Source organism: Pipistrellus kuhlii, unplaced genomic scaffold (assembly GCF_014108245.1).
Source record: "Pipistrellus kuhlii isolate mPipKuh1 unplaced genomic scaffold, mPipKuh1.p scaffold_m20_p_1, whole genome shotgun sequence".
Taxonomy (NCBI): Eukaryota; Metazoa; Chordata; class Mammalia; order Chiroptera; family Vespertilionidae; genus Pipistrellus; species Pipistrellus kuhlii.
The window spans coordinates 155,276,566-155,304,448 of NW_023425404.1; the positions used below are offsets into that span (position 1 = coordinate 155,276,566).

At 41.6% G+C, this 27,883-nt stretch overlaps 1 protein-coding gene across 1 annotated transcript; it reads right to left on the bottom strand.

Annotated features, from left to right (window-relative positions):
* Positions 1 to 6,742: 6,742 nt before the first annotated feature.
* On the bottom strand, positions 6,743 to 14,693 carry ODAPH (odontogenesis associated phosphoprotein). Its single transcript, XM_036413690.2, has 2 exons — positions 14,567 to 14,693; positions 6,743 to 8,497 (listed from the first exon to the last, which is right to left on the bottom strand). The coding sequence occupies exons 1-2, from the start codon at positions 14,631 to 14,633 to the stop codon at positions 8,109 to 8,111; spliced, it is 456 nt and encodes a 151-aa protein (XP_036269583.1). The 5' UTR covers positions 14,634 to 14,693; the 3' UTR covers positions 6,743 to 8,108.
* Positions 14,694 to 27,883: the final 13,190 nt, after the last annotated feature.

Here is a 27,883-nt window from a genome sequence, read left to right on the forward strand (position 1 = left end):
AAAATATATTTAAAAAAATATTTTTTGTTTAGATAATATAAACTCTGGGCGCTTAGACTCCTGGAGCTATACACATCTTTATCCTCTTAAAAGAGGAAGGAGTGCATTCCTCCAGCCACCAAATAAACCTTAATTCTGATTAAGCCAAATTTAGATACTGCTCACCTTGAATCAAGCATGTCGCCTGGGACATGGCATGTTCTGATTAGCGTGGGCCTTTGTTAAATTCCTTTGTCTGAATTAATAATGGGAGCTAAAGGAGGTAGGATTATGCTGATTGGTTCAGGCCAATCACAGCCTCCCTATGGAACCACCTGGCCCCTTCAAAGCCCAGGGGGAAGAGAATGGATGCTGGCAAAACCATTGCAATGCTCACCAGAGTTGGACAGTTTGAAGCTGCAAAAGGTATGTGTCATTTTAGATTTTGACTGATTCTTCTGAATTGTCCTCCAAAAGTGCTGTACCAATTCACGTTACCATCAACACTGTATGAGAAAGTCTATTTCTTATAGTGGAACTATTTTAGATATTAATAATTTTTATTTTCACCAATTTGATGGGTAAAAATTATTTCGCTTTAGTTTACATTTTCTTAAAGGCTACTTGTTATATATACTTTCATATATTTTTCTTATTATTGATTTATAGACCATTTGAGTTCCTTCTTCTATGAATAAAGATATTGTAGGTCATTTAAGAAGCAGATTTTAGCTTGACTATTGGAGATATTCCTCTGTAGATGTGTCTCCTACCTCCTGAAAACAAAGGCAAACACCAGATTCAGATAATAGAGTTTGGCTCAAGCTATATTGTAGGATCAGAAATTATTTTGTACTGAGAAATGCAACCTAGTGAGAGGAATGTGGTTTCATTTGCACTTTTCTTCTTATTTCATCTTAAGTAAAGCAGTCAAGTCCTCTTTCTTCTGAGGATCCTGGAAGGAAAGAAGTTAGTGAGAGACTAGCGCTTGTCCCTCCCTGCGAGAGGGATGAAGGAGAAGTCAGTTCTGCTGGAATGGACAAAAACTATTTAAGGAGGGTTCTGAAACACCTGAACTTAGGGGTGGCTGCAATTGGCCTTACCTCCGTTTCCCTGGTTTGACACCCTAATCCTTTGGCTCTGCCCAGGACAGCCTCGGGCTACCAAGCCATGATCCAGGAGGTGGCAGTAAAGCCCCACTCACCATAACTCTTATCCTTCCCCAGGGGAAAAGTGCTAAAAACCTTGGACGAATTTGATGTGAGAAGTATTTTTTGTTCCTTTTATCCATGCAATAGTAGTCTTCTTTTTCCATTTTTAAGGAGTGCCCAATATTAAGGAGTGCTTACTCTATTTGAGCTGCAGAGGTATAATTGACATATCACATTATGTAAATTAAAGGTGTACAATGTGTTGATTTGGTATATTAATAAATTGCAAAATGATTATCACTATAGCATTAGCTAATACTTACATCCTAGATTTAAGATCTACTCTCTTAGCAACTTTCAAGTATATAACATAGTATTATTAGCATAATCATCATGCTGTGCATTAGGTTTCCAGAACTTATTAACCTTATAACTGGAAGTTGGTGCCCTTTGACTTATTTCTCCTATCCTCCAGCCCTTGGTAACCACCACATGCTTCTCTGAGTTTGAATTTTTATATTTATTTTAAATATATTTTTATTAATTTCAGAGGGAAAGGGAGAGGGAGAGAGAGATAGAAACATCAATGATGAGAGAGAATCATTGATTGGCTGCCTCCTGCGCATGCCCTACTGGGGACAGAGCATGCAATCCAGGCATGTGCCCTTGACTCAAATCGAACTTGGGACCCTTCAGTCTGCAACCCAACGCTCTGACCATTGAGCCAAAGCACTGAGGCTGAGTTTGAATTTTTAGATTCCACATATAAGTGATATCATATAGCACTTGTCTTTCTCTCAGTGAGCAGTCATATATTGCTTAATGAAACTTTGGTAACTACCCACCAATAGAATATTTGAATACTTATTTGATAAATGAAATCTACAATTATAAGGAACATATACGTACTGATTTCCTTTATTCTGCAGCATTTAAAACATTCCAACTGATATTTCACATATATACAATAAAACACATAAATCTTAAGCACATGACTTGATGAATTCTTATAGATGTACACACCCATGTGAAAACCACCCCAATGAAGAGATGGAATATTGATGTCCAGCTCCCAGCAGGCTTCCTTTTGCCCTTTCCCAGCTAATTACCTACCAAAACTTATTACTATTCTGACTCAATCTCCAGGGATTAGTTTTGTGTGCTCTTGAATTTCATATAAATGGAATCTTGTTAAATGCATTCTTTTGAGTCTGGCTTCTTTCACTCCACATGAAATTGTGAGATTCATGTATGCTGCTTCCTGAAGCAGCAATTCCTTCATTTCCATGGCTATGTAGTATTCCAGTATGTGATATAGTAACAATGTTCTTACCTATTCTATTGTTGATGGACATTGGTATTGTTTCCAGTTTAGAGGTGTTTTGTGATGATTCAGTGGGTTTCTTTGGTGATGACTTGAGGTGTCGAGATGTATAGAACTGATTGCCCCAATAAATTGTTACAGTTGTGACTACTCTTTGTACCTCTCAGCCTTGACTTGTTTATCTCCCTGTTGTTTAGAACAAGCTTAGAGATTCTTAAAGGAACCTGTTATCTATTTACATTTTATTATAAAAATAAGTCAAATGTGCTCTAGGCTTAAAAAAGGAAAGTGGTAGTTTATTTATTTATTTATTTATTTAAACTATTAAAAGTACCTGACCATTCTGACCACAGTTTTCTTTAAAATTAGAGCCAGGTTTTTCTAGATTATGCAGCTTGTCTGGGAGTTTGAATTTCCTATTGTACATCTGTCATTATGGGCTGAATTTATTTTCTCCAAATTCATGTGCCAACACCTTGATCTTGGACTTTCAGCTTCCAGATTTGAGAGAGAATAAACTTCTACTGTATAAGTCCCCCAATCCCCCAGTCTATGGCATTTTATTAAAGTAGTTCTAACTAACTAGCAAACTAAAGTACTTCCTCAAATAGTTTTCCAAATGTCACAAGGTAACATCTATAAAATAAGTCTTTTTCTTAATTTTTTTTCATTTTTAATCAAACCCCAGAGTTTGCTTTACCTTTGCTTTAGTGTGCCTTCAGGAGCAGGCCCATGCAGCCCACATGTCCTTCCTTGGCTCGGCTGTCCCTGTGGCCACATGCTGCCCACAAAGCCCCAGAAGGCGCTCCAGCACCGCTGCGGTGGACAGTGCCCTCTGCGAGTACTAGGAAGCTGCTGTTCCCACGTTTTCAAACGTTGCTATCTTGGGGGGTGAGTTCTGTGCAGGGGGCGGGGGGAGAATGGACCCTTTCTCTAATCTGTGCCACACTTTGCCATGTTGGCCCCAAGGCAGCTCTATGTTCAGTGTCTCCTAAAATTTCTTTTAAAGAGATTTTTACCAGCATCTGGTGCTCACCATTGACTCAATCTCTGGGCTCAAATTCAATCCAAGTAGTGGTGTGGAAATTCATGTTATCTCATGCCTTCTGTTGATCCCTTTGAGACCCAAACTTCCAACCATACTTTCCATCCTCCCCCAAATATCAGTTATACTAAGAGTCAACCAGCCCATGACTCTTAGTATAACTAAATGTGAATCATTACAAGGGTGTTAGTATTGTGGGAAGCAGGAATAGGATTTTATTTTTAACTTATCTTTAAGGCATGGATAAATCTAATATTAATTATTTTGTGGGGATTTTTTTTTTTTTTTTTTTTTTAGAATTCAAATAATATTTCTTTATGCTGTAAAGGAAAAGAGAAATGCTTAATAATAATATACATGATGCAACATGACTAGTTCTTACCATACAGAGCAATGTACAAGCACTTTAACCACCTATCTTTACAGTTTTAATTTCACATATTTAAAACTGTAAAGGTAGTTACATATTTAAATATGTAAAACATATTTCCCCATACATGCATGCCTAATACTCCTTACATTACAATAGTTGTTGTATCATACCTGAATCATTAGTTAAGACTTGAACTATCATGCTAACATATTTTTAAACATAAAAAAAAAAAAGAACCAGAAGGCAGAAAAATCCCAAAGGAAAAAGTATTGAGGATCTTTAAAATTTTAAGTAAAATTTAAGGGGGAAGAGGGACATATTAAAAATATACACACACTATGGTAATACTTTACCAATTTAATAGATACAGTTCAGAAACAAATCTATAATAATAAAAGTGTAATATGCTAATTAGACTGGACAGCCAAATGACCTTCCAGACATCATTTTGGACATCCTTCTGGATGAAACTGCGGCAGCAGGGGGTGAGGCAGAGGCAGTTAGGGGTGATCAGGCAGGCAGGCAGAGTGGTTAGGGGTGATGATGCAGGCAGGAGAGTGGTTAGGGCCAATCAGGCAGATAGGCAGAAGGGTTAGAGGTGATCAGGGAGGCAGGCAGAGTGGTTAGGGGCAACAAGACAGGTAGGCGAGTGGTTAAAAGCCAGCAATCCCAGATTGTGAGAGGGTGCAGGCGGGGCTGAGGGACCGCCCCGCCCCTGCAGGAATTTCATAGTGGGCCTCTAGTATTAACATAAAGGATTTTCAGGTCTGCCCTCCCACCTCCTTGTCCCATGTTTTGCTCTTATTCTTCCAAAATGATTTTGGCTGATAGTTTATTCTCTACTGCTAGATTATTTAAAAAGCACAAAGAAACATTTAAACTGGATTATTAACTCTAACCTTAGCAAGAGTGCATGACCTCTGTTACCAAACATTACAGTAAGTTTACAGCGACCACAAAAGATTATTTGGTTCTCCTTGTTTATAATGATTATGAAAAGATAATACTAAGCAGAAACTTCTGCTGTTATTGATACCACAAACACAGGAAAGACAAAAGATGCGTTTGTTAGGCACTACTCAACAGACAAAATTTTTTCAGAAATCATTACATTTTCACTTAGAATTTTCAATCACAAAATATCTCAGTGGGGGGGAAAAATGAGTTACAAACTCAGAAGAGTGCATCTAACTTCGTTTTACATGCACACCGAAATCTCAGACTGAAATGTGTTTAAAGTCTACATGGAGCTGCATCCTCCCAGGTCCATTTCCCCTTTTCCAGCGGCAGCAGGGTCGCCCAGCCTGGGCTGTTGCTGTCCACTCCCAGGCCACTCCAGGCGCTTGCAATGCAGTGTTCCCAGATTTGTTTCCCCAATATCCCTTTTTAACCTTTCTCTTCTTTGTACCCCCACCCCAGTCTAATCTTACTCTGTCATTTCCTTCATCTGTCCCCAGACCCTACACTAACCACTTCCTCCCCTATGACTAACCCAGGGTGGCACTCCTTGTCACTAAGGCCTCTGTGTTGTGGTTAATGGTATCATTTTACTTTCATTTTGAGATAACTTCAAACTGCACAAGAGTTGCGACAACTGTACAAAGAACTCCCATGTACCCTTCACCCATTATACACCAACTGTAAAAACATTCACCACATTTGCTTTATTATATTTCTCCCTTCTTCCCGTTCTCTCTCTTTTACACACACACACACACACACACACACACACACACACACTTTTCTCCATAATAATTTGAGAGTTATTTGTAGAAATCATACTCTTTTACCCTCAAACACTTCAGATCTTACATGTTTTCTTATCCAATTATAAAATTCAGAAAATGTAATGCTGATAAAATACTATTATTTAACGCGTGGTCCACTTAAAAAATTGCCGTTTGTCCCAATAATATTTTCCATGGCAGTCTCTTCCTTTCCTTCCCACCTCCCTGATCACATTTAGTTGTTGGGTCTTTGTAATCATCTTTAAACTCTGTCTACCATGACATCTTCCTTTCTGAAGATTACAGGGCAGTTGTTTTGTAAATGTCCCTCAACTTGGGTTTGTCTGATGACTGCATTCAGGTTCTGCCTTTTTTACATAATTAGAACTTCAGGCTTGCATAGGCTATTTTTACCACAAAGCAAAAGTTGAATTTAAAGGTCATCACACCCTCCCCACAAGCTCCCATTGCTTCAAAAGCGGCTAATCCCACCTGAATGCTAAGAGGAACACACTTGATAAATACTAGTACCTGAGTGTGTAAACCTGCTAGGTAGGCATCACTGTATTTTAAGAGAAAAATGTATTAACCCAAAGGATGCAATTTTTCAAAAAAGTCACAAGAATATGCTTGTACTAGCAGGTGTGGGCCTGCTTTTTATATACATGTTCGAGGGTGAGAAGCAGTGCAATTTTACCTGGTTATTTTACAAAAGGCCCTTACTATGAAACACTTCAGCAGTCATCTGCTTTCTATAATAGATGCAAAAACTAGCTAATAAAGCTGTTAATCCATCTTTATTTTGTCTAAGTTTTCCTAATGATTAATATCATGTAGCCAGGCCTCAGGGACTCAGTTCAGAGCAGTTAATGTTTGGATGGCACTATTTCTAATGTTTGGGAGAGAAAGGCAGTGAGAGCCAGGCTGGTTGGACAGTGGGAGTTCTGGCAAGAGCAGTGAGTACTAGGTAAGAGTGAGTGGGGAGCAGGGATAAAACGGGGTCCTGAGAGGGAGGCGAGATCACATACAAATCTTTCTCTGCCTTCAAGTTTGCTCAAGGCTGGCTCATTTCTGTTTATGCCCACTAACCAACAAGAAAGAAAAAAAAGATGAAGGCTATTAACAAAATATATACTTTCTTAATGAGGATTTCAAGTATAGATTTTATTTAAGCCTGCCATTTTGAAGCAAATATCTGTTCTTATAAGGAAAATTTGTTATGAAGCAAGTAAAGGAAATAGTTGTGTAACCCCCTCCCTTTCTTTTCTTTAATACAGCAAGGAAGTAAAGTAATCTCTTTCCATTTCCCAGGCCATGTTCCCAGCAACCTCACGTCTTCATGTTCTTTCTTCTTTGTAAAAGCAGCAGCATCAGCAGCAACTTTTACACATAGCTCTTAGGAGGAAGAGGTATTAAGATACAAACCACATATACAAGACTAGTTCCTGTGTTACAGGCAAGATGAATGGCACAAACAGGAGTTGGAATGTTACAGAATGGCTAAAGAAATAACCAATGCATGTAATGGGTTGGGTTACTTATATTGCACTCCTGAAATACAAGCTTCCCATAGAGGAGTAAACTTATGTCTGTGGAGTCCTAGAGTTAGGAGAACATTCATGTCAACTTAATCAGACTTTGATCCCAGACTACATTGAAAGTTTTAGGGGAAGTATATCATTTAAGCTGGTGTCTGTATGATGATAATGGGAGAACGTGAGATATTTATCATGCTAATTTGCTTAAAAAAGTTAACATTAAAGTACATTTAGATATTACAATTAAAAAGAGTTCTGGAGTTAGGTAATTCAGTTTATGATAGCTTTAAAGTATTATCTATAGTCAGATATCCTATAATTTAGTTTAATCTTTAAATTTGTTGTTAGAAAACTGATTGGATCTTGGAAGTTCTCATCACAAGGAAAAATAAATTTATAATTACGGATGGTGTTAACTAGACTTATTGTGGTGACCATTTTGCAATATATACAAACATTGAATCCTTATGTAATGTTATGCCAATTGTACCTCAATAAAAATGTAATAAATTAATAACTAACCACTAGTTACATCCCTGCCAGACATGCTTGAAATAAAGCTTTCAGTTTTCCATAATTTCTTTTACAGTTCACTTTGTAAATGCACCTTGCTCATAAGTTTTCCAGTGAGTATCAAAGGGCTTCATTAATGTCTTAATTTGATTTGAGCAATCTTGATTTATTGAAATGTTCCCCACTCTAATTTAGAAGATGGAGCTGATTCTTCTGGCATCTCAGTATGAACAGGAATGACCAGAATGTCTCATTTTAGGGTATTATTTGCACAAATATCATGTGGTTGTAAAAAGTTGGGAATAAGAATAATGTGGTTATTGCTCCTACTTTGCAAACTTGAATGACCTTTACACCAGTATCTTTACTGTTGGCAAGGAGAACAATTTCTAGTCAGTGGTGTTTAAGATAACTTTCAAATTTGGTAATTTCAGTTTGGAAAAAGAAAACAACGATTTTTATAGTCTTTTCTGAGGCATTGACCTCCTCTGATTGAGCAGGTTCGGGGCTTCTCTCTTCCATCTTTCCTCAGATGAGCTTCCTCTCCGGAGTCTTCTTCTGGGGAAATAGTTATAATATGGACTAAGACGATTGTTTGGCCAAAAATATGGACGGTACTGAAAACGGTGGTTGCACCTCCGCGGGAGGAAAGGGCTGTTTGGAAACCTTATTTGGACGCTGGGCCTCCGTATTGGAAAAAAGTGGAAAGGACACTTGGTTGTCCTTATGATGGGCGGGATCCTTGTCACCGGCTTTGTTGGAGGCGGAGGGGTGAGTGTAAAGATCTGGCAATCTGTAGGATCCACATTATTTTGTGAGCCTCTGGGAGGGATGACTACCCCTTGTCCTGTGGGGAGAAAAATGCAAATCAGGAAGCAGGCCTGATAACAACAGAAGAAGGGAGATGCTTGAGGGGTGGCAGGAGAGCAAGATTAGAGGGAAGAAATGAAGAGGTCTGCATGTGTTTGGAAGAACTGCCAATGTTCAGTGAAGTGAAACATGGACACACCTTATGATCCCATGGTTGCACTGTGGGGAATTTACCCAAGATAAATGAGTGTATATGTCTACAAAAGACTACTTCAAGAATGTTCATAGCAGCCTTACTCATATTAGCCTAAATTTGGGTACAATACAAATGTTCATCAATCGGAGAATGTATAAACAGACTGTAGATATTCATACAATGAAATAGTACTCAGCAATGCAAAGGAGAATTAATACAATACAGATGCATCCCACAGATGTTATGTTGAGCAAAACATTCCATTTGTATCAAGTTCAAGAACAAGCTATACTAATCTATGGTTTTAAAAACTGTAGTTAACTTAGGATTGGGGTAGATATTATTTAGTGGAAAAAGTAATGAGGGAACTCTTTAGATCTTGATATTGGTGGTTGTTAACATAGATATGGAGATAAAGACTCCACACACACACACACACACACACACACACACACACACACCCATATACACTTATCTATATATATAAAAGCCTAAATGACTGGCTGATTGGCCAGTAGCTATAACACACACTCACCACCAGGGGGAAGATGCTCAATACAAGATCAGCCAAACTGGTCACTTGGCAGCTGTGGTTCTCCAGTGACGCACCCAGAACCAGAGAGGAGGGAGCCTAATTCTGGGGTGCGTCACCGGAGAACTGCCCTCTTGCAACCCGGGACCTCTTGGGGGATGTCAGAGAGACAGTTTCAACACAATCCCTGCAGGCCAGGTCATGGGACCCCACCTGTGTACGAATTCATGCACTGGGCCTCTAGTATATACATATCTACACACATATTATATACACACATATATGTATGCATGTGTAAAATGTGATCAATCTATACCTTTAAGATTTGTGCATTTTATAGTCAGAGAAAAATATATGATTTCACTACAAGTGGAATCTAATGAACAAAATAAACTAAAAAGCAAAATAGAAACAGACTCAGATATAGAGAACAGACTGACAGCTGTCAGAGGAGTGGGAGGTTAGGGGCTGGGTGAAAAAGGTGAAGGGATTAAGCAAAACGACAACAACAAGACTTCATAGACAGACCACAGTATGGTAACTCCCAGAGGGGAAAAGGGTCAGTTGAATGTGGAGTAAGCGGAGAAGCTGTCTTTCCATAGAAATTATAAAATGGGGAAGGCCTCTCAGAGAGAAAAAGAGACAAGAGACCATGTGGTAACAGAGCGATGATGAAAGTAGCCTTGGTTCCTGACTTTCCAGGGCTGATCTGACTGAGGGCTGGTTGTACTTAGCGTCTTAGAGATATTCTTATAATAACCATTCCACTTCCAGTTCTCTTTTTTAAAAGCTAGCTTGAATTGGTGTCTGTTCCTGGAAGGAAATACCCTTTCTTCCAGACCCATCTAGGCTACTGAGTATTGAAATTCTATGACTGAAACTAGATTAAAATATTTCAACTTCCAGAAGATGATTAAATCCCACATGACTCATTCTTTCCTCCTACACCATTAGATCAGTTCCGATCCTTTTGTAACATAAAAATCTTCTGCTGAGGTTTCAGTTGCTAGGGGAGAAGCTAGCCTTACTCTTAATCCCCATCTTGACACTTTGCTGTCAGATCAGGCTTAGCTGGGCCTTGAGCTTTGTCACTCAGTAAGCTGCATTCCAGCTGTACAAACCAGCCAACCAACTGACCGACCGACCAACCCACCCACCCTGGTGCTCATCTCATTTCTTAAAACCTTAAGCTGCTCTCCACATCCTCCAGCTGACAGTGGGTGTTAGAGCCTGCTAGGCAGCTTTTTTCTGACTCTGGGATGTCCCGAGGTGTTCACTGTTTTCTTCTGGGAATTTCTGTGGGGCTCAAGATCAAGGTACATGTTGGTCCCATTAACCAACCTAAAAATGTGGGCAAACCCACATAAAACCACATTCTTCCAGCAGACTAGACACATGGTGACTATTCCAGATCTCTGGTTGGCTGGCACAAGTTCTGTAAAATGGGGAAGCCATAGGGATTGATTTGGGAACTGTCACAGATTCTTTACAAGGTTAAGGCCAAACATCTGAGTGAGGGGGTGATGCTATTCATGGTCTCCAACTTCGACTGAGTTAATACTGTTCATTAATTCTTTTTTTAATGCTATTTTTTAAAAAAGATATTTTTATTGATTTCAGAGAGTTAGGGAGAAGGTGAGGAAAAGATAGAAACATCAATGAGAGAGAATCATTGACCGACTACCTCCTGCACGCCCCCTATTGGGGATTGAGCCCACAACCCAGGCATGTGCCCTTGACTGTGATCAAAGCTGGGACCCTTCCGTCTGCAGGCTGACACTCTATATCCATTGAGCAAAACCAGCTAGGGCTCATTCATTCTTTTGTTTATTCTTGTTCTGCTCAATTCCCACTGTCTTCTAAACTTTTAATATGCTCCTTAAAGCTGCTTCAAAATTCCCATTCTTTATTTACCTGAAGAATTCTCCTCTAAATTTTCTCTACCTTTCTAAGTAGATTACTTAGCTTCATATTTCATAGAGAACACTTTGGTGATCTGCCATGAAATTCTTTGGTTTTTACTATCATTGCAATCATTGCAAAGAAAAGTCTGCACACTTCCGATTCTGCTGCCCCTCCCCCACCTACTTAAGTGGACTGGAATCTGACTCTACCTTCTCCACTCCACAAAGGCTACTTTCGCAAAAGTGATGGCTTTAGAAAATTTGGTTCCATATGCTTAGAGCACCATTTCCTGCCATTTTTGCTTGGTTTACTTCTCTGCAGATTTCATATCTCATTTCTTGAGGGAGGCCTGAGGCTGTGTTAAGGCAATATGCAATATGCTTCCATAGCATCCTGTGTGTTCATGATACTCATGAGTCATGTGATTACTCTTTAGAGGTTATACTTCTCCACTGTAATATACATTTGACCATCCTGTAGACCACATCCTTTGACCTCATCCCCAGCATGGTACCTAGCTAGAGTAGAATTGATTGATTGAGAGAAATCTGTTTCTGTAACTGCAAAGACTACCATTTTCCTATTTCTCAGGGGTAATTCAATTGTTACTAAGCAAATAGTTCTCGCTGTGTAATGTACTGACATGCCACCAAAGGCACTCAATATCAAAGATGAGAGTGCTTCTGCAACCTTATTCAGGCCAAAGTAGGTCAAATATTTAAATGCAGATTAAAAACATTTTGAGAGGCAGAACGGCATAATGTTTAAAAGCATAGGCTCTAGAGCCAGGTGTCCTGAGCTCTGCCATTTAACAACCCAGAGACGGGCTCCTTAACTTCTGAGTCTCCTTTTCCTTATTTGTAAAATGGAGAAAGTAATACTACCTATCTCACTGGTTTGTTGCATTATCTGAAATAAGGTATGTAAAGTGCTCAGAACATTCCTGACCCACAGTATGCATTTAGAAGGTGTGAGCTACTGTTACGATTAATCTTAAATGCTATGGAAAGATTCTGTTAGCAAGAGCCCAGTTTTCTTGGTTCCATTTGATTACACTTTATACATAAAATCTGCACTATTGATAGGACTAAAGGATGAAAATCTTATTACAACAGGACCTCCATGAAGACAGGAACTGCTGACTTTGTCAGTCACTGTGATGTCCCTCTTATGTAGAATAGTCCCTGGCTTAGAGTGGTGCCCAGACACACTGCAAATATTATTACATGGATCTGATAAATGGAATGAATGGCCAGCCAGACACTGAATTTTCCTCTCTATAGATTTTTTTAAAGCTCACTGAATATTTAATGTCAGTCCTAGAAAATTCACAATAATAACTTATATTTAAAATTAGAGTAAAATAAAAAATTAAGCCAAAATATTGCTTAGAGTTTAGATATCAATTTTAAGTGGGTTTATTATAGTCTAGACACAAAATTCATAGCATACCAACAACAAGTACTTTAAAAAAAATTAAGGATAAAAAGACTGTCATATAAATATATAATTACTTGTGGTCTGTGGTTATTTGGGCAGACAATAGTTGGGTTGTAGAGAACTATATGGATTTTAAGAGAAGTAAGCTTCATATTTGATTTATAAGTATTAGTATGCAGTTCTTCCATGGAGTATTAGAAAAATTCACACATGCTTTTAGAATTGAATCAGAAAGAAATATAAATCCTGTAATTAATTTACTCACCATTCAACTCAATTTGATTTTGACTTAGTTAACTGCAACTCAATTCATTGTGTAGACTCACAGAATGACTGGCTATCTTGATCATATCTCTGATTTTACAGATAAATAATTTGGAGCCCAGAAAGTGTCACACAGACTTATTTCATTTTCAGCAGTGCGCAGGGTCCTATGCTAGATACCGAGGCGCATGCAGAGACAATAAAGACCTGGCCTGCAAATACAGGGATTTGTAATACAGAGCAGAATGCAGGAATGCCATGGGTGATGCACACGTTATTATAAGTATTATTCTAAGTTATCGAAGAGATTGCAATTTTGTCTTAAGCCTTTGTGAAGGCAGGACCATAGTAACAAACATTGTCATGAGAAGCAGAATTGCAGTACATGGGGGGCAGAACAGGAGGAGGGGCAGTCCAGCCTGCCAGGAAGAGGAGAGGAGAGAGTGAGGGTTGTGGAGGTGAGCATGAGCTGGGACCAGGGCGGCTTGGAGAGAGCGAAGCTACATTGGATGGACTTCCATGCTCGTCTGAGGGACAGTGGGGAAGCGTGAGACAAGTTCAGAAATCATGTCTCCCATTTTAATTGGTGTTCTTCTGGTGTGAATAAACCTCTAATCTCATTATAACGGGTTTAGCTACACATTACAAAGTTTCCTGACGAATGGTTCACTTTCTGGAACGAAGGCATGAGGTGGCTGGTTCTGTTTATGGTGTTTCTTTTATATGTCACTTTTAGCAAGTGAGGCTTGGAGGCCTTGTCTTAGGAAGAAGTGGGGCAGGGGTTATTTGTAATCTGTATTTCCTGCCCTCTGATCACCGGAATGCAGAGACTGGACAGGGTGAGCTCCAGTGGTCTCTCCGCCACCTCTAAGATTCCTTCCCTCTCTGCTGTGAGCTTTGGGGGATGGAAGCAGGGAATTTGCTGGAGGCCGATTAGCTTCTGGCTGGGCCCCTGCAAAGCCCCCAGGGGCATGTGAAGATGAGAGATGCATGAGAGATGCAGTTTGACTCCTGGGTCTCTACTCCCTGAACCATAGTTAGTTCTGGAGCGAAAGGAAACTGTCATCAGACCCAGGTCTCCCAGTTTCTTCTTCCTCTCTCTCTTTTCCCCCCTCTCCTCCCTTTTTTTTTATCTTTTTCTTTCATTTCCCCAGAGGTTTGTAAGCCAAATCTAAGGCCACATGGAAATTTCATAGTGGAGAAAGGAAAAAGAAAAGGAACAGTGGAGAGATGGAATCTAATATAATCCTAAGGAAAGAAATCTATGCTCACCTGAATGGCACCAAAACTCAGCTAAATAGATGTGATTAATTAAAGCAACTAACAAACAGAGACTAAATACCCACTATGTGCAAATCACCGTGCTTCTGGGGATAGAAAGAGGTGGACATTGCTGTCATTCAGGGCTGCAAATTGTTAGCTTTAGAACCCTAGTAAGTAGTATTCGTATAGTGTTTTAAACTTGAAGAGCTTTTCTGGCACGATGGCTCATAGTCCCCCAAATAATGTATGTTTTTAATCCTGTCACTTCACATATGAAGAGACTGATATCAGAAAGGTTAAGTATGCCTAAAATCACAGCGTGAGAATTGAGACTGAGATTGAGATCGTCATATGGTAAGATTCAGCCTGTCCTAACCACACAGGCTGGTGAAAGCTGACAAACATTTTCAATTTATGAACATGTATAATCATGGAGCCAAATTTTATCTTTTCACACAACTTATTCATTAGTGGGCCCACGGTAGAATAAACACAAAAACCCTTACCTTCTGCCACCATTACCACCAGCCAGGAGGCCAACAGCCAGCCGGAGAGGCAGAGCCTGTGAGCCATGGCTTCTACCTGCGCAGTCACTACCTTGAACCTGGCATTGGTTTAAAAGGGAGTTGGTGACTCAACAGCCTGAGTCAGGTAATTTGCATTTGCATAGTGGACCACAGTGGTCAGGGCCTGCGGTGTGAGGCTAAGAAATCAGCAAGGAAGTACCAGCAAGTATTTATCAACCAGAAGCTTCTTGTAATGACAGCTAAACATCGTTCATTTGTCCTTAGAGTTGGACTGTATTCTTTTAATTCCCTAAAGTCTTCTTCCCTGTTTACTTGTGTATGAGTCTCCCTCCACAAGAGAAAGACTGTCTAGGAAATAGTCAACACTGCTTCCCTTTGTGGAACTTACTTACTTAAAAAAGCCAAACAGGACAGGGAGAGCATTATCAAAAAACTTCCTAACCCATGCAGTTTAGAGAGGCCTCTGACCAAGATTTCTGGCTTCTCTGCTTTTGTGCAGGAGCCAACAGCAGCAATAAGCAAAGTATCTTCTCTGATAGCCATCATGATCACTGTCTAAACCAGTGGTCGGCAAACTGCGGCTCGTGAGCCACATGTGGCTCGTGAGCTGTGGCTTGCCGCTCTCTTGACTTAATGAGTTTGCCGACCACTGACCTAGACTCTTGATTCCAATAATTACAGGCTGCTGCTGTTCCTTGTGATTAAGCCCTAAACAAACACCAACGTTTGGAAAGATTAACTTAACGAGTTGTTTTCCAGGCTCTTCCTTATGCACGAAGTTGCCAATAAGATGGATGTGATACATCTGTACCCAGTTATTTCCTGAGAGAAGGATTATCAGCTGCTGGAGGAGTGGGATGGGATGATCACGAGTGATTAAGAGCATGGACCTTGGCGTTACAAAAACCTAGCTCCAGTTTTGGTACATAGTCCAACTCTAATTTTCTTTTTTAAAAAATGTTTTTATTGATTTTTAGAAAGAGGGGAAGGGAGAGGGAGAGAGAGATAGAAACATTGAGGAGAAACATCTATCGGCTGCCTCCTGCACGCCCCCTACTGGGGATAGAACCCACAACTCGGGCTTGTGTCCTGTCTGGAAATGGAACTGGTGACCTCTTGCTGCATGGGTCAACCACTGGGCCACACCAGTGGGTCTGTTCTTTTTCCTACCAGCTGGGAAACTTGGGGCGAGTCCCTGAGAGTTGTTGAAGCCTCAGGTGCCTCATCTGTAAAAAGGGGCTTGTAGTATTTTTCTCAGAGGATTGCTGTGGAATAAAAGAGTCAACTGACTTAAAACTATTTCAGTGTGTGGCCCATGAAATGAATGGTTGTGGTTATAAAATTATTCTGACTCCGATTCTTTGTTTTCTTAGGAGGTGATACTTGCCCAGTCATTCAATTGCTCAAAAGGTCCCCCGCTTAGAGCATTTCCTGGGCATGGCAGAACAGCAGCACAGAACACAGTCCCTAGCTTCGAAGAGCTGACAATCAAATGAGGGAGACCAGGCAAACAGAGAGCCAAAACGAATAAGGCAACATGGTAAATTCCACAGGCTTGTTATAATCCTAGGCAAAAGTTTGGAATGGATGATTAAATGAACGATTTGTCAGCAGCTTGGAAAGGACGCAGGGATCATCCAGGCGCAGCTCCTTTCCTTTGATTAAGGCACTGCCCACTGGCTCAGCAGGTCTCTGTTGTCCACGCATGATGTGCCCTAGGTACTGGGCTAAAGATAGAGTTCCTGCTGTCATCGAGCACACAGTCTGGCAGGGACATTAAATATTAACTAAGGAATAACAACAAAGGATCTTGAGGGGTAAGAGGGGGAAGTACAGGAGGCTATGAAGCAGAGCACAGAATCTGTAATTTTCCATCACGGGGTATGTATTCCAGATGCTACTTTGCCCCTGCGTTGGTAACACCCTGCCTTGCCAATAAAACCAGGTCCACGTAATCGCTTTATCTACTGCCCAGTGTTCCATTTTCTGGATTTACTTTAAATTATTTAACCAAACTTTTAGTTGAAGGACATTTGTGTTATTTCTTCTGATCTCCTTTCTTTTCTGTATTGGGTTTCTAAAGAGCTTCCAATTTACATGTGGATGGAAATAAATGACAAAAGCAAGTGGCATATTTTTCTCATTTGCATCTATTGCCCTGAAATTTATAAAAGAAAGGAGCAAAACTTTAAAAGGGACATTTAGATTTTTTAATTAAATTTTTATTTGACAAAAAGTTCTTATTTCCTTACTGTTGGTGTATAGAGAAACTCTTGCCATATTTTGTTTATTTATATTTTGTTTATATATAAAGTGAAACCAAGTGATCAACAATATATCGATATAAACTCAATGAAGCTGTTGTGAGGTCATTAGGTTAGCAAATTCATTTGCAAAAATCTTTAACTCAAAAAAGGAAATATTTCTGAAAGCTTATTTCAAATAGGGTAACTTTGATAAAAGTATTTTTTTCAGTCATATACTTTAAAAATCCACAAATCATAACAGTCATTTAGTTGAAGACTGCTCAATGAGATGTACGTTTCCATAATCCCAATGTCAACAAAGCTGCAGGAGTTTTGGGTCACTGTTGTTGGTTAGTGTGTTAAGGGGAAAGGCCCATATGGCCAGTTGGTGTTAGGTTTTTCTCACAATAACTGTATGAGGAGGTGATATAGAACTAACAGTAGTTACACTTCTTTCCCAAAGACTGAGATATTGAGGCTGGGATTCAGAACTGAGATTTTCCTGTATCCAAAATTTATGGTTTTCTTCTAATTAGATGTATTTACTTTGCTTTGAAAATCCAGTCATTCATTTACTCGCCAATTCATTAATAAATATATATTCTTATTTTAATTGAACTGTGTTTTATGTCCATGTGGCTTAACAATCTATGAAGAAAGAAGCTCTACCCTGCTAGCACCTTTTAGAAATGACCCAGGGAGGCGCTCTGGTTGGCTAAGCTTGTGGCTGAGGAAGGGAGGGTAGAATCAATACAAGAAGAGAGATAGGGCCGAAACTGGTTTGGTTCAGTGGATAGAGCATGGGCCTGTGGACTGGAAGGTCCCAGATTCAATTCCAGTCAAGGGTATGTACATTAGTTGCGGGCACATCCCCAGTAGGGGGTGTGCAAGAGGCAGTTGATCAATGATTCTCTCTCATCGATGTTTCTAACTCTTTATCCCTCTCTCTTCCTCTCTTAAAAAGTAAATAAAATATATTTTTAAAAAGAAGAAGAGAGATAGGGGTAACAGACAGGGCCATGAGGGATGTTGGCCAAAGAGCTGACCTGATTTGTGTCTATTACACCCACAGTGTCACATGACCTTCCCACCCAGAATGTCTCCTTCCCATTCTCCAGTATGTGTCCCTTACCCAGAATGCCTGTTAACAGGACAATTGATGTTCCTGTGAAAAACAAAAAGAGGACAACTTTTTATTACTAAATGCCTGGGATTGTTACAAATATAGTAATGTTTATATTACTGCTTTTTGAGAGAAATTGTTGTTGGCGACTAAAGGGTCATGTGGTTCAGCCACCACTTGGCATGTGACCTTATTCCAACCAAATGCCAACTGAGATGGAATTATTCACCGATTCGATTCAGTTCGGTATCCGTGTCTAGGCTGCCTTGATGAAAAGTTCCCAATGCCCTATAGTGACAAGTTTCATCACAGAAGGGACGCTAGTCTCTGAAGGCTTTGTGATCCTTTTAGGGAAAAGTCCCTCATGTCTTTTCAGGTTTGGAGCCCAGAGAAGCAGGAACCTGACTGGGGCGTGCTACTTTGTGAATGTGTATCTTGTTTTCATTATTCATTCAGCAGCTACTTATTTACCTGTGTGCCAGACACTATGTCAGGTGAGCAAAACAGACAAAAATTACCTGTCCTCATGCAGTATCATTCAGTGGGATGGAGACAGAGAGTAAACAATAATTGTAACAAAGGAATAAATTATATAATATGTTAGGATATGTGAGAATGTTAGGGTATTCGGTAATATGTACTATAGAAAAATAAAAAAATAATCAGTGTAAAAAAAATGGGTGGGTGTTGCACCTTTAAGTGGAAGATGATGTTTGAACAAGGACTTGAGGGAAGTGGAGAAGTTATTTATGTAACTCTATGGGGGAAGAGTGTTTCAGGTGGAGAGTACAGCCAGTGCAAAGGTGCTGAGACAGGAGTAGACTTTGCATGTGACATCAAAGTGGTGGTTGTAACTGGGCAGAGTGAGTCAAGGGGGACAGTATCAGGATAAGGCCATGGGGTCAAGGGTCATTATGTGAAGCCATTGGAGGGTTTTGCAGAGGCATGACATGATCTTACATCTTGAAAAGTCAACTCTAGCCACTGTGTGGAGAACAGATTGTTGAGGGCAAGGGTGGAAGCAGGCGGTCCAGGTATAAGACTACAGCAGGAGTGTAGGGGGAGAGGATGATGACTCAAATTGGGGTGGTAGCGGCAGAGGTGTGGGGATAGGGAGATTCTGGACGTATTTTGAAGGTAGAATAGATAGGATTTCCTGGTGAATTGGAAGTAGGGTGTGGGAGTAGTGGATTACACCAAGATTTTTGGTCTGAGGACTTGACTGCTGTGGTTGAGTGTGGTCAGGTGGTGAGATTATAGTTGAATTTCTAAAATCCCAATATATAAAAACTCTGGGTCTGTCATATCCACAACAACCGGGAGGCTCGATCAACTGGAAGTCAGTCCTGCAGTCAGTGCTAGGTTGCTATGGTGACCCAGCACTGACTGCTGCCGGGGCTGTGAATCAGCCTGGAAAAGAGGCCCAAAGAGAGAGGCAGAGTCTGATCCGTAGCCTCTGTGGCAACTGTTAATCAGCACTTGCCACTCTCTTTCCAGGCCTGGTCAGCAGCTGTGCCTCCATTTCTCTATAGGCCTCCACTGGGGCTGCTGATCAGCCCCACCTTTCTGATCAGGCCCATTGATAGGTCCAGAGATGCTGACTGGCATAGAAACCGACCAGTCAGAACCAAATTGGCCAGCAGAGGAGGACAGTTGGAGACGATTGGGCTGCCAGAGGAGTAGTTAGGTGTTAATCAGGCCAGCAGGGTAGTGATTATGGGGTGATCAGGTTGGCAAGCAGAAGCGGGTATGGGCAATCAGGCAGGCATGCAGGTGAATGGTTAGGAGCCAGCAGTCCTGGATTGTGAGAGGGATGTCCAACATGTGACTAAGCAGTCAGACATCCTCTGAGGGGTCCCAGATTGGAGAGGGTGCAGGCTGGGCTGAGGGACACCCCTTCCCCCCGTGCATGAATTTTGTGCACCGGGCCTCTAGTGTTACTATAACATTGCTTTATCCATCAATAAAAATTGACACTTTAGTGAATAAATACTAACAAACTTTACAATGTGAGACAAGATATTAGTCTGTGAACATGTTCCATGAAATTGCAGGACTAGAGAAGTGAGACTGTCATTTCTGGGCAATAAGAGGGAACTGGTTTGCAGCCCTGGTGATGTGCCAGGAGATTCTTATGTCCAGCACAGTGTTGCTCACAGGGCATGGAAAGGATGATGTGAGCAGGTGGGTGAGGCACAGGTTCTCCTGACCCACGTCAGCTCTGGATTCTCTACTTGCTCTGTCTAACCATGGGTGAGACCCTACATTAACATTGAACTTTGTATCTATCCTCTCTCTCTCTCTCTCTGCACTTTCAGATCCTTGATGGCAAGAACTAAGTATTTTTAAATATTAAAAAAAATTTAAAATTGTGATGAGCCGAAACCGGTTTGGCTCAGTGGTAGAGCAAGTCTGCGGATTGAAAGGTCCCGGGTTCGATTCTGGTCAAGGGCATGTACCTGGGTTGCGGGCACATCCCCAGTAAGGGGTGTGCAAGAGGCAGCTGATTGATGATTCTCTCTCATCGATGTTTCTAACTCTCTATTCCTCTCTCTTTCTCTCTGTAAAAAAAATCAATAAAATGTGTTTAAAAAAATAAAATAAAATAAATTGTGTTGAAATAGACAACATAAAAATGACCATTTAACCATTTTTAAGTACACAGAAGAACTGAGTCTTAATTACAGCTGTGGTCTCAGTGCCCTGCACGTAGGCACTCAGTAAGTAGTCTGGCGTGCATGGATAGAAGAATGCCTGGGGAGGGGAAGAAGGGTCCCTGCCTCTGCATATGAGCTCATGCACCTTGTTGTCTGGCAATTACCTATTGGGAGAGGACTGGAGGGTAAGAAGGTGCTGTACCCAGGGTCTCCAGATCTCTGCCACGCCCTGCTACTTGGATCTGAGCTCTGGGAAATGTTAACACCTTTCTCTTCCCACTTGCACTTTATGACGGTTAGTTTTGTGTGTCAACTTGGCTGAGACATGGTGCCCAGATAGTGGGTCAAATATTATTCTGAACGTTTTTGTTTTTTTCTGTGAGGATGCTTTTGCATGAGAGTAATTTAAATCGGTGAATTGTGCATAAAGCAGATTGCCCTGAATAACATGGGTGGGCCTCATCTAATCAGTCAAAGTCCTGAATAGAATGAGACTTTGATGTCCTCGGAGCAAGAGCAAGAAGGAGCTGAGCAAACAGCCTTCAGACTTGAACTGCATTATCAGCTCTTCCTCTGGTCTCCAGGCTGGCAGGCTTTTTGAACCCTGCAGATTTTGAACTTGCCAGCCTCTGTAATCACATAGACAAATTCCTTAAGATAAATGCCCACCTATTTATATACACATACTATTGATTTTCTTTCTCTAAAAAAATCTGACCAACACACACACATATTCTCTCTCACCTATATGCATGCTGCTCTCAGGTTTAGGACACATGTATGTACGAAGAGACTTAATAAACCAAATTCTTCTCAAATAAAAGTCTAGGTTTTGTGGATATTGCAGGGCATAGCCCAGTGCTTCCTGGCCATGACTTTCGGAATTTTCAGCTGGATGCTGAGTATTGAACTGCCTCACACATGCTTCATAAAGATACTCATGAGGAGAGTAGCACCCTCCATCCCCCATTTCAAAAAGCCTGTCTTTTAACTGGAGGCTGCACACCTGTATTCTGGGGAGACTCTCAGTGATCTCCTTGCTTTGTTCTCTTATCTGCCTCTCTTGCCCTCCTTCCTGGTGGTTTAAAATGTGTTTAGAATTTCAGGGTGCACAAATGCTGAAGGTACTGGGTTTGGATACAACAAAAGTGGTGTTGGGTAAGTAGTTTATTTTAGATGCTCAAATTCCGTATTAATTGAAACGGAATCCAGCTCCCTGAGAGGGAAAAGCCACAACCAGCCATGTTCAGAGGGGCTAGACCGTCCTAGCTGTCCCCCTGCAGCTTAGGGCACCGCTCCGCATCCTCAGGGCCCCGCCGGGATGTCTGCCTGAGGAATGGATCAGCCGCATCTCGCCTCACTCATCTCTGTGAATTTCTGTGGGATGAAGGTCTGTGGGATGAAGGTCCCGTTTTGCTGCCGGGGCTTGGAGAAGCGAAGGCAAACTGCAGTTACGTCTAAGGAGGCTGCTACTCTCCTGCTGCAGAAACCGCCTGTCTGGGAGAGGCATTCCCATCCCACGCTGGGCTGGCCGCAGTGAGTCATGCGGAGAGCTGCCATTAGGGCCTCCGTGAGTCAGGTGATCAGGGGAGCCGTGGAGACCAGGCCTGGACGCTGAGTCAGGCTAAGGAAGTAGCGGCTGGCGCTGTGAGGCTTATCTCCTGGAGGCCTGGGTGGCTTAGGGTTCTCTGTGGGCAGGATGGAGCAGACACCTTTGCAGGGAACCTGAAGGTGCTGTGGTTGGGACTGATTTGGAGGTGCTGCTCTGTGGTGGCCTGGATGACTCCCCTGCAAAGCTTACTAGCGCATCTTCTGCTGGAATTTTCTCTAAGAGGATCTCAGGCCCCCTGGACACATCTCCAATTCTCCCACTTGCAGATCAGGAGACTGAGGCCTAGGAAAGTTCTTAGCATCATCCTAGTGCTTTAACGGCAGAATGGCAATACTATCCTGGTCAGGGTCAGAGTGAGGCCCACTACATGAGAGCCTTTGCTTATCAGTGGTTTGAAACTATTAAACCAGTCGGATAAATCAGCTTCCCTGCCCCTCAGTTTCCTCATATGTATAAAGTATCGTTTACTGTGTTCTAAGCATCACCATTCTAATTATTGCACATCTATTAGGCCATTTAGTCGTCATTCATCCAATGAGAAGGTACTATTGTCACCCTCATTTTAAACATGAGAAACTGAGGCACAGAGAGGTTATTTATAAAAATAAAAACATAGTACACTAATTAGATCAGACAGCCAAACAACCTTCCGGATGTCCTTCCAGATGGCCTTTCGGACAAAGCCAGAACTGTGAGGACCGAGCCCCTTGCACGAATTTCATGCATCGGGCCTCTAGTATGGCTGATAAGTGGCAGAGCAGTGATATGAACCTATGCAGTCAGGCTCTAGAATTCTTGCTCTTAACCACTGTGCTGGGTGTGTCCTGATGTACTAGCTGTCAACTGATTGCTGTAAAAGCTTCATGAAAGTAGCCTTAAAATTAAGTCATGTGATGTAGGACAAAAGATTTGGTCTAAAGAATTTTTTTCAAGGCAAAATAAATAAAAAGAGGGAGAGGGAAACCTACAGTTTGGAAGAGATCTAAGAGACAGATTAACCAATTACAATCCCAACTTTATTCGGGTGCTGTTTGAAATAAACTAATTGTAAAAATAAGGAAGAACAAAAGACAATTGGGGAAATATGAACTCTAATTGGATGTTTTGATATTAAAAGATTATTATAGGTGTAATAAAGATAAATGGCTTTGTCCAAAAAAAAATAGTGTTTACTTTTTAGAGATAGATGCTAAATATTTATAGGTAATACTAGAGGTGCAGTGCCCGAATTCATGCATTGGTGGGGTCCCTCGGCTGGCCCTCTTGCAATCTGGGACCCCTTGAGGGATGTCAGAGAGCTGGTTTCAGCCCGATTTTTGCAGGCCAGGCAAAAATCCCCACCAGTGCATGAATCCATGCTCTGGGCCTCTAGTACGCATATAAGATCTTTGGTTAATCTCTCCCTGCTCTCCTCTCTCCCCACTTTCCTCTGAGATTCATCAGTCTGTTCCATGTTTCCATGCCTGTGCATTGAGCACCTGCCTCCTGGTGACCAGTGAATGTCATGGCTACTGGTCGAATGGTCACTTAGGTTTTTATATATATAGACTGGAGGACCAGTGCACAAAATCGTGCAGGTAGGGTCCCTAGAACCTAGCCTCCTGTGATCAGGGCCATCTTTTGTCTGTTTGCCAGTCCCCAGGATGAACACTGCTTCCACCACCAGGCTGTAAGGGCGCTGGGATCACCAGGTCATCCCCAGCTGCTTGAGGGCTCAGGTCTATGGGAAAGCAGGCATTGGCGACTTCACCTCCATGCGCTTGCACAGGCTGGCCGTTGATGGAATGCACTGCCCATTTGGGCCTGCTCACACTGGGTTGGATAGGTCATGAGTGTACCCCAAAGCTTCCATCAGTACCTCAAGCCCCAGCAACAGTGGCAGCAGCAGCGGCAGTGGTGGTGGTGCCTGCGAGAGTGGCCCCAAGTGGGCAGTGAGTTCCATCAGCAGACGGCCTGGCACACGTGCCTGCACATGGAGGTGAAGTCTGTAAATATTTTTCTTTTCTCCGCATCCAACATGGCTAGAGAGTGGTCTGGTTCCTGAGTAGGGGCTGTTGGGGATTGAAAGAATGAAAGAGACAGACATAGAGACAGAAGGGAAAAGATGGGGCTGGGTGGGACCACAGGGACAGGGAGCCAGAGCCAATACAGCATGCTTATTTTATACAGCAAAAAACAGGAAGTTTTGCTAAAAGTTAAGACAAAGGAGATAGTGTGCATTCTTGGGTGGGCCCAAGTCATATTCATTCCTGGTGCTTGGCTGGATTTAAATACCAAAAATCAACCCCTGGCACCTGGGCTGAAGGTCAAGCTGACAACACTCCTGCCTCTGGCAAAGTGTGTTTCCAGGACATGGCTTTGCCAATGCCACTGGATTCAGCTGACAATAATTAAAGAAATGCCCATGTGCCTTCTCAGGCACTCTCACAGGAGTCACCAGCACCTGCTTTTCCACAGGCCTGACTCCCCTGAGCAGCCGGGGATGAATTAGTGATCCCAATGGCCTGACAGCCAGCCCAGTCCTCTCACCACCCACTCTGATTCCCCCATTCACTATTGCTGATCCATGGGAGCCATGGGTTGGGGGCAGGGACCAAGAGGTCAGCCATTCAGCTTACTTTCCAGTCCCCAGTCCCGCCATGCTGTGCTCATGGGCCGGGGGTAGGACCATATATGGTGACCAGTGGTGTGGTCACCACAGTCATCATGGACACTGGCCCTATATATATATATATATATATATATATATATATATATATATATATATACACACATACATATTTAGATGCTGCCTAGGATTTGCTTCAAAACAATCAGAAAATGGGGAGGGCATCGGGTGTAGGTGGAATAAGATCATCCATAGTTAATAACTGTTGAAACTAGGTGATGGTACATTCCAGTTTATTATACTCTCTACTTTTGTTTGGAACTTTCCATTATAAAAAGATTTTAGAAATCACCCAGAATAATTCCTTATTTTATTCTCTCAGCACCATGGACCTACTTCACAGGGCTAGAGGGAAGAATAGTGAGAGAGTTGTGGGACACTACTTAGAAGTCACCTTCAAAGGCTGTCCTTTGTTTCAGGGTGATTCCTGGTGCTTTTCCCACATGGCAGATGTTCAGTACATTCTTCTAGACTGCGCGAATGCATGAGCATATGAATGAATGTTGTCTATAGTGAGTTGGAAAGCCATTCTGTCCCCAGATCAACAATCCTATATAATAAAGAGCTAATATGCTAATTAGACCCAGCAGCCGAACAACCATCCAAACGACATTCTGGATGACAGTCCAGAAGTGTGGCTGCGAGTGTCAGCTAAGGCTGCAAGGGCCGGCTGGGGCTGTGAGGGGCTGTGAGGGGCTGCAAGGGCTGAGCCCCTTTCATGAATTTCGGGCACTGGGCCTCTATTAATTTTTTGACCAAATATAATAAAATGATTCTGTATCTTCCCATTTAACCAAATACTGCATTTAAAGGCAGCTTTCTCTCTCACAATCATAACAAGGATCAAAATACTCCTACACTGTCCCTCTTTACCCTGGTGGACCAATGCACATGAACAAATTTACTGACACAGAATCTTCACTCAGGTGCAGGTGCTGTGTCCCCACCTCTGAGTTCCAGTGCAATTGATTTTTTGTTTGCCCAGCCCAGGATCCATCCCAGTTCTTCTGATTACCTAATAGCTCTGAGTTCCCAGTGAGGAAACATAATTTCTGTACTCTCCTTTCTTTAGGATTGCCTGTAACCCACTCCTGCCAATTAGCATAGCAGTCCTATAGCCATAGTGATATGTTTAGAGATGGGCATTTGACTCAAGCCAAGTCAACAGGCTCTGTCAAAACCAGTCCTGGGACTGTTTGCACAAATGACTGGAAAAGAGGCACACAATTGCCTTTGGACTTGAAGTTGTGAAGGGTCATACCTACATGGAGGGGGAACCGACATGATCAAGCAGAGGGGAGAGATATCAGATTCAGACCCTGGATCTGGCTGTACTAATAGTCTAATACCATGTTTCCCCGAAAATAAGACATCCTCCGAAAATAAGACCTACTTACAGGTTTCCTTCTGAGTGAAATATAAGGCATCCCCCGAAAATAAGGCCCCCCCCACTAAACATGGGAGATTTGGTCCACTGATTCTGAAAGAAATGGAGTCACAAGAAATTCACCAGGAAATTCAGGAATTGGATTGTTATGATGATGTTCCAGAAGATGATGACATGATTGTCATTGAATAAATGAGTAAATTCTTGATACTGTAGGATTCACGTTTGTCTGGTTTGTGTTGACAACTACCGTACTACCGTACCATATACAGGTAATAAATTTCCTTTATTTTCATTTAACAATAAATGTGTACTGTATTCTTCTTCATGGAAAAATAAGACATTCCCTGAAAATAAGACCTAGCGCATCTTTGGGAGCAAAAGTTAATATAAGACACTGTCTTATTTTCAGGGAAACAGGGTAGTAGCAAATTACATAGAGAACGAAGATTCTATTTTAAGCCTAGTGTTGCTTGCTAAGTGGAAAAGAAGAGCTATTAACTTTTATATTCCTGTGTTGAATTAGAAACTACTGTAGATGTAGACACAGAGTGGGAACTTATGTCAGTTCTAGGGGTTGGGTAAAGCATTAACAGAGATTAGATTTTTATTATTCCATGCATTCTTCCTGAGAGCCGAGAGGAACCAGGTGGCTAGACAAACCCCTGTGCAGGTGAAACCCATGGATACTTATACGTCTTGCAGACATATGTGGTAAGGTGACGTCATCTGAATGCTCCACTGCCCTATGTATGCGTGGTGGTAACACCAGACAGATTCAGATTGTGGTAATGAGTAACTGTGGAGTCTCCCCAGCTTCAGACACAGGATGAGTTCACATTTTATCCTTCGACCTGTAACTACCCCATCTAGAGCTTCTGAATGGAATGATCTAAGTCTAGCCTTAGATACTGTATATATGCTCAACAGCAATTCAACATTTAGTGAATTGAAACCTCCAGGTCTGGCATTGTAGATCACGGATGATGACAATGTGTCTCCTTGTATAAGGATGCTAAAATATTTATCATTGTACTTTGGGCAAGTCACCTAACATTTCTGTTTAATTTCCTCACCTGTAAAATGAGAAAAATAATAGTACCTACCATATAGGATTGTTGTGAGGTGAAATGAGTTAACATTTAAGCACCTGGAATAGAGATGGGCACTTTGTAAATATTAGCTGTCTTTATTATTGAACATTAATAATTTTCTGCCTCAGATAAACATTCCTCTAGAACCTGGGTATGAAATAAAATGAAGAAAAGGCAGAAATATGAAGATTTATGAATTGTGGAAAGTTCTACGAGAGTGTGCCATACTTCTGGGTATCAGTACTCTGAAGTCATGGTTTTTAGTGTTAGTGTTCTGAGGTACTGAGTTAACTGGAAAGCTGGATTGAAAGGTTCTCAGCAGGGGATGAGAGTGTGCGTGTTTAATTTTTTTTTTTTTTTTTTTAGGGTTCTGCTAGGTGGCTAGTCACAGCTAACTGAAATCTGTAACCATCCCTACCCAGACAGTGGTTTCTGTAAATCTCAGTAGCTAAGCTGACAGGGGTGTGAGAGAGTTCTTGGAAATATCCAAGTTTCACAGGAAATGGTAG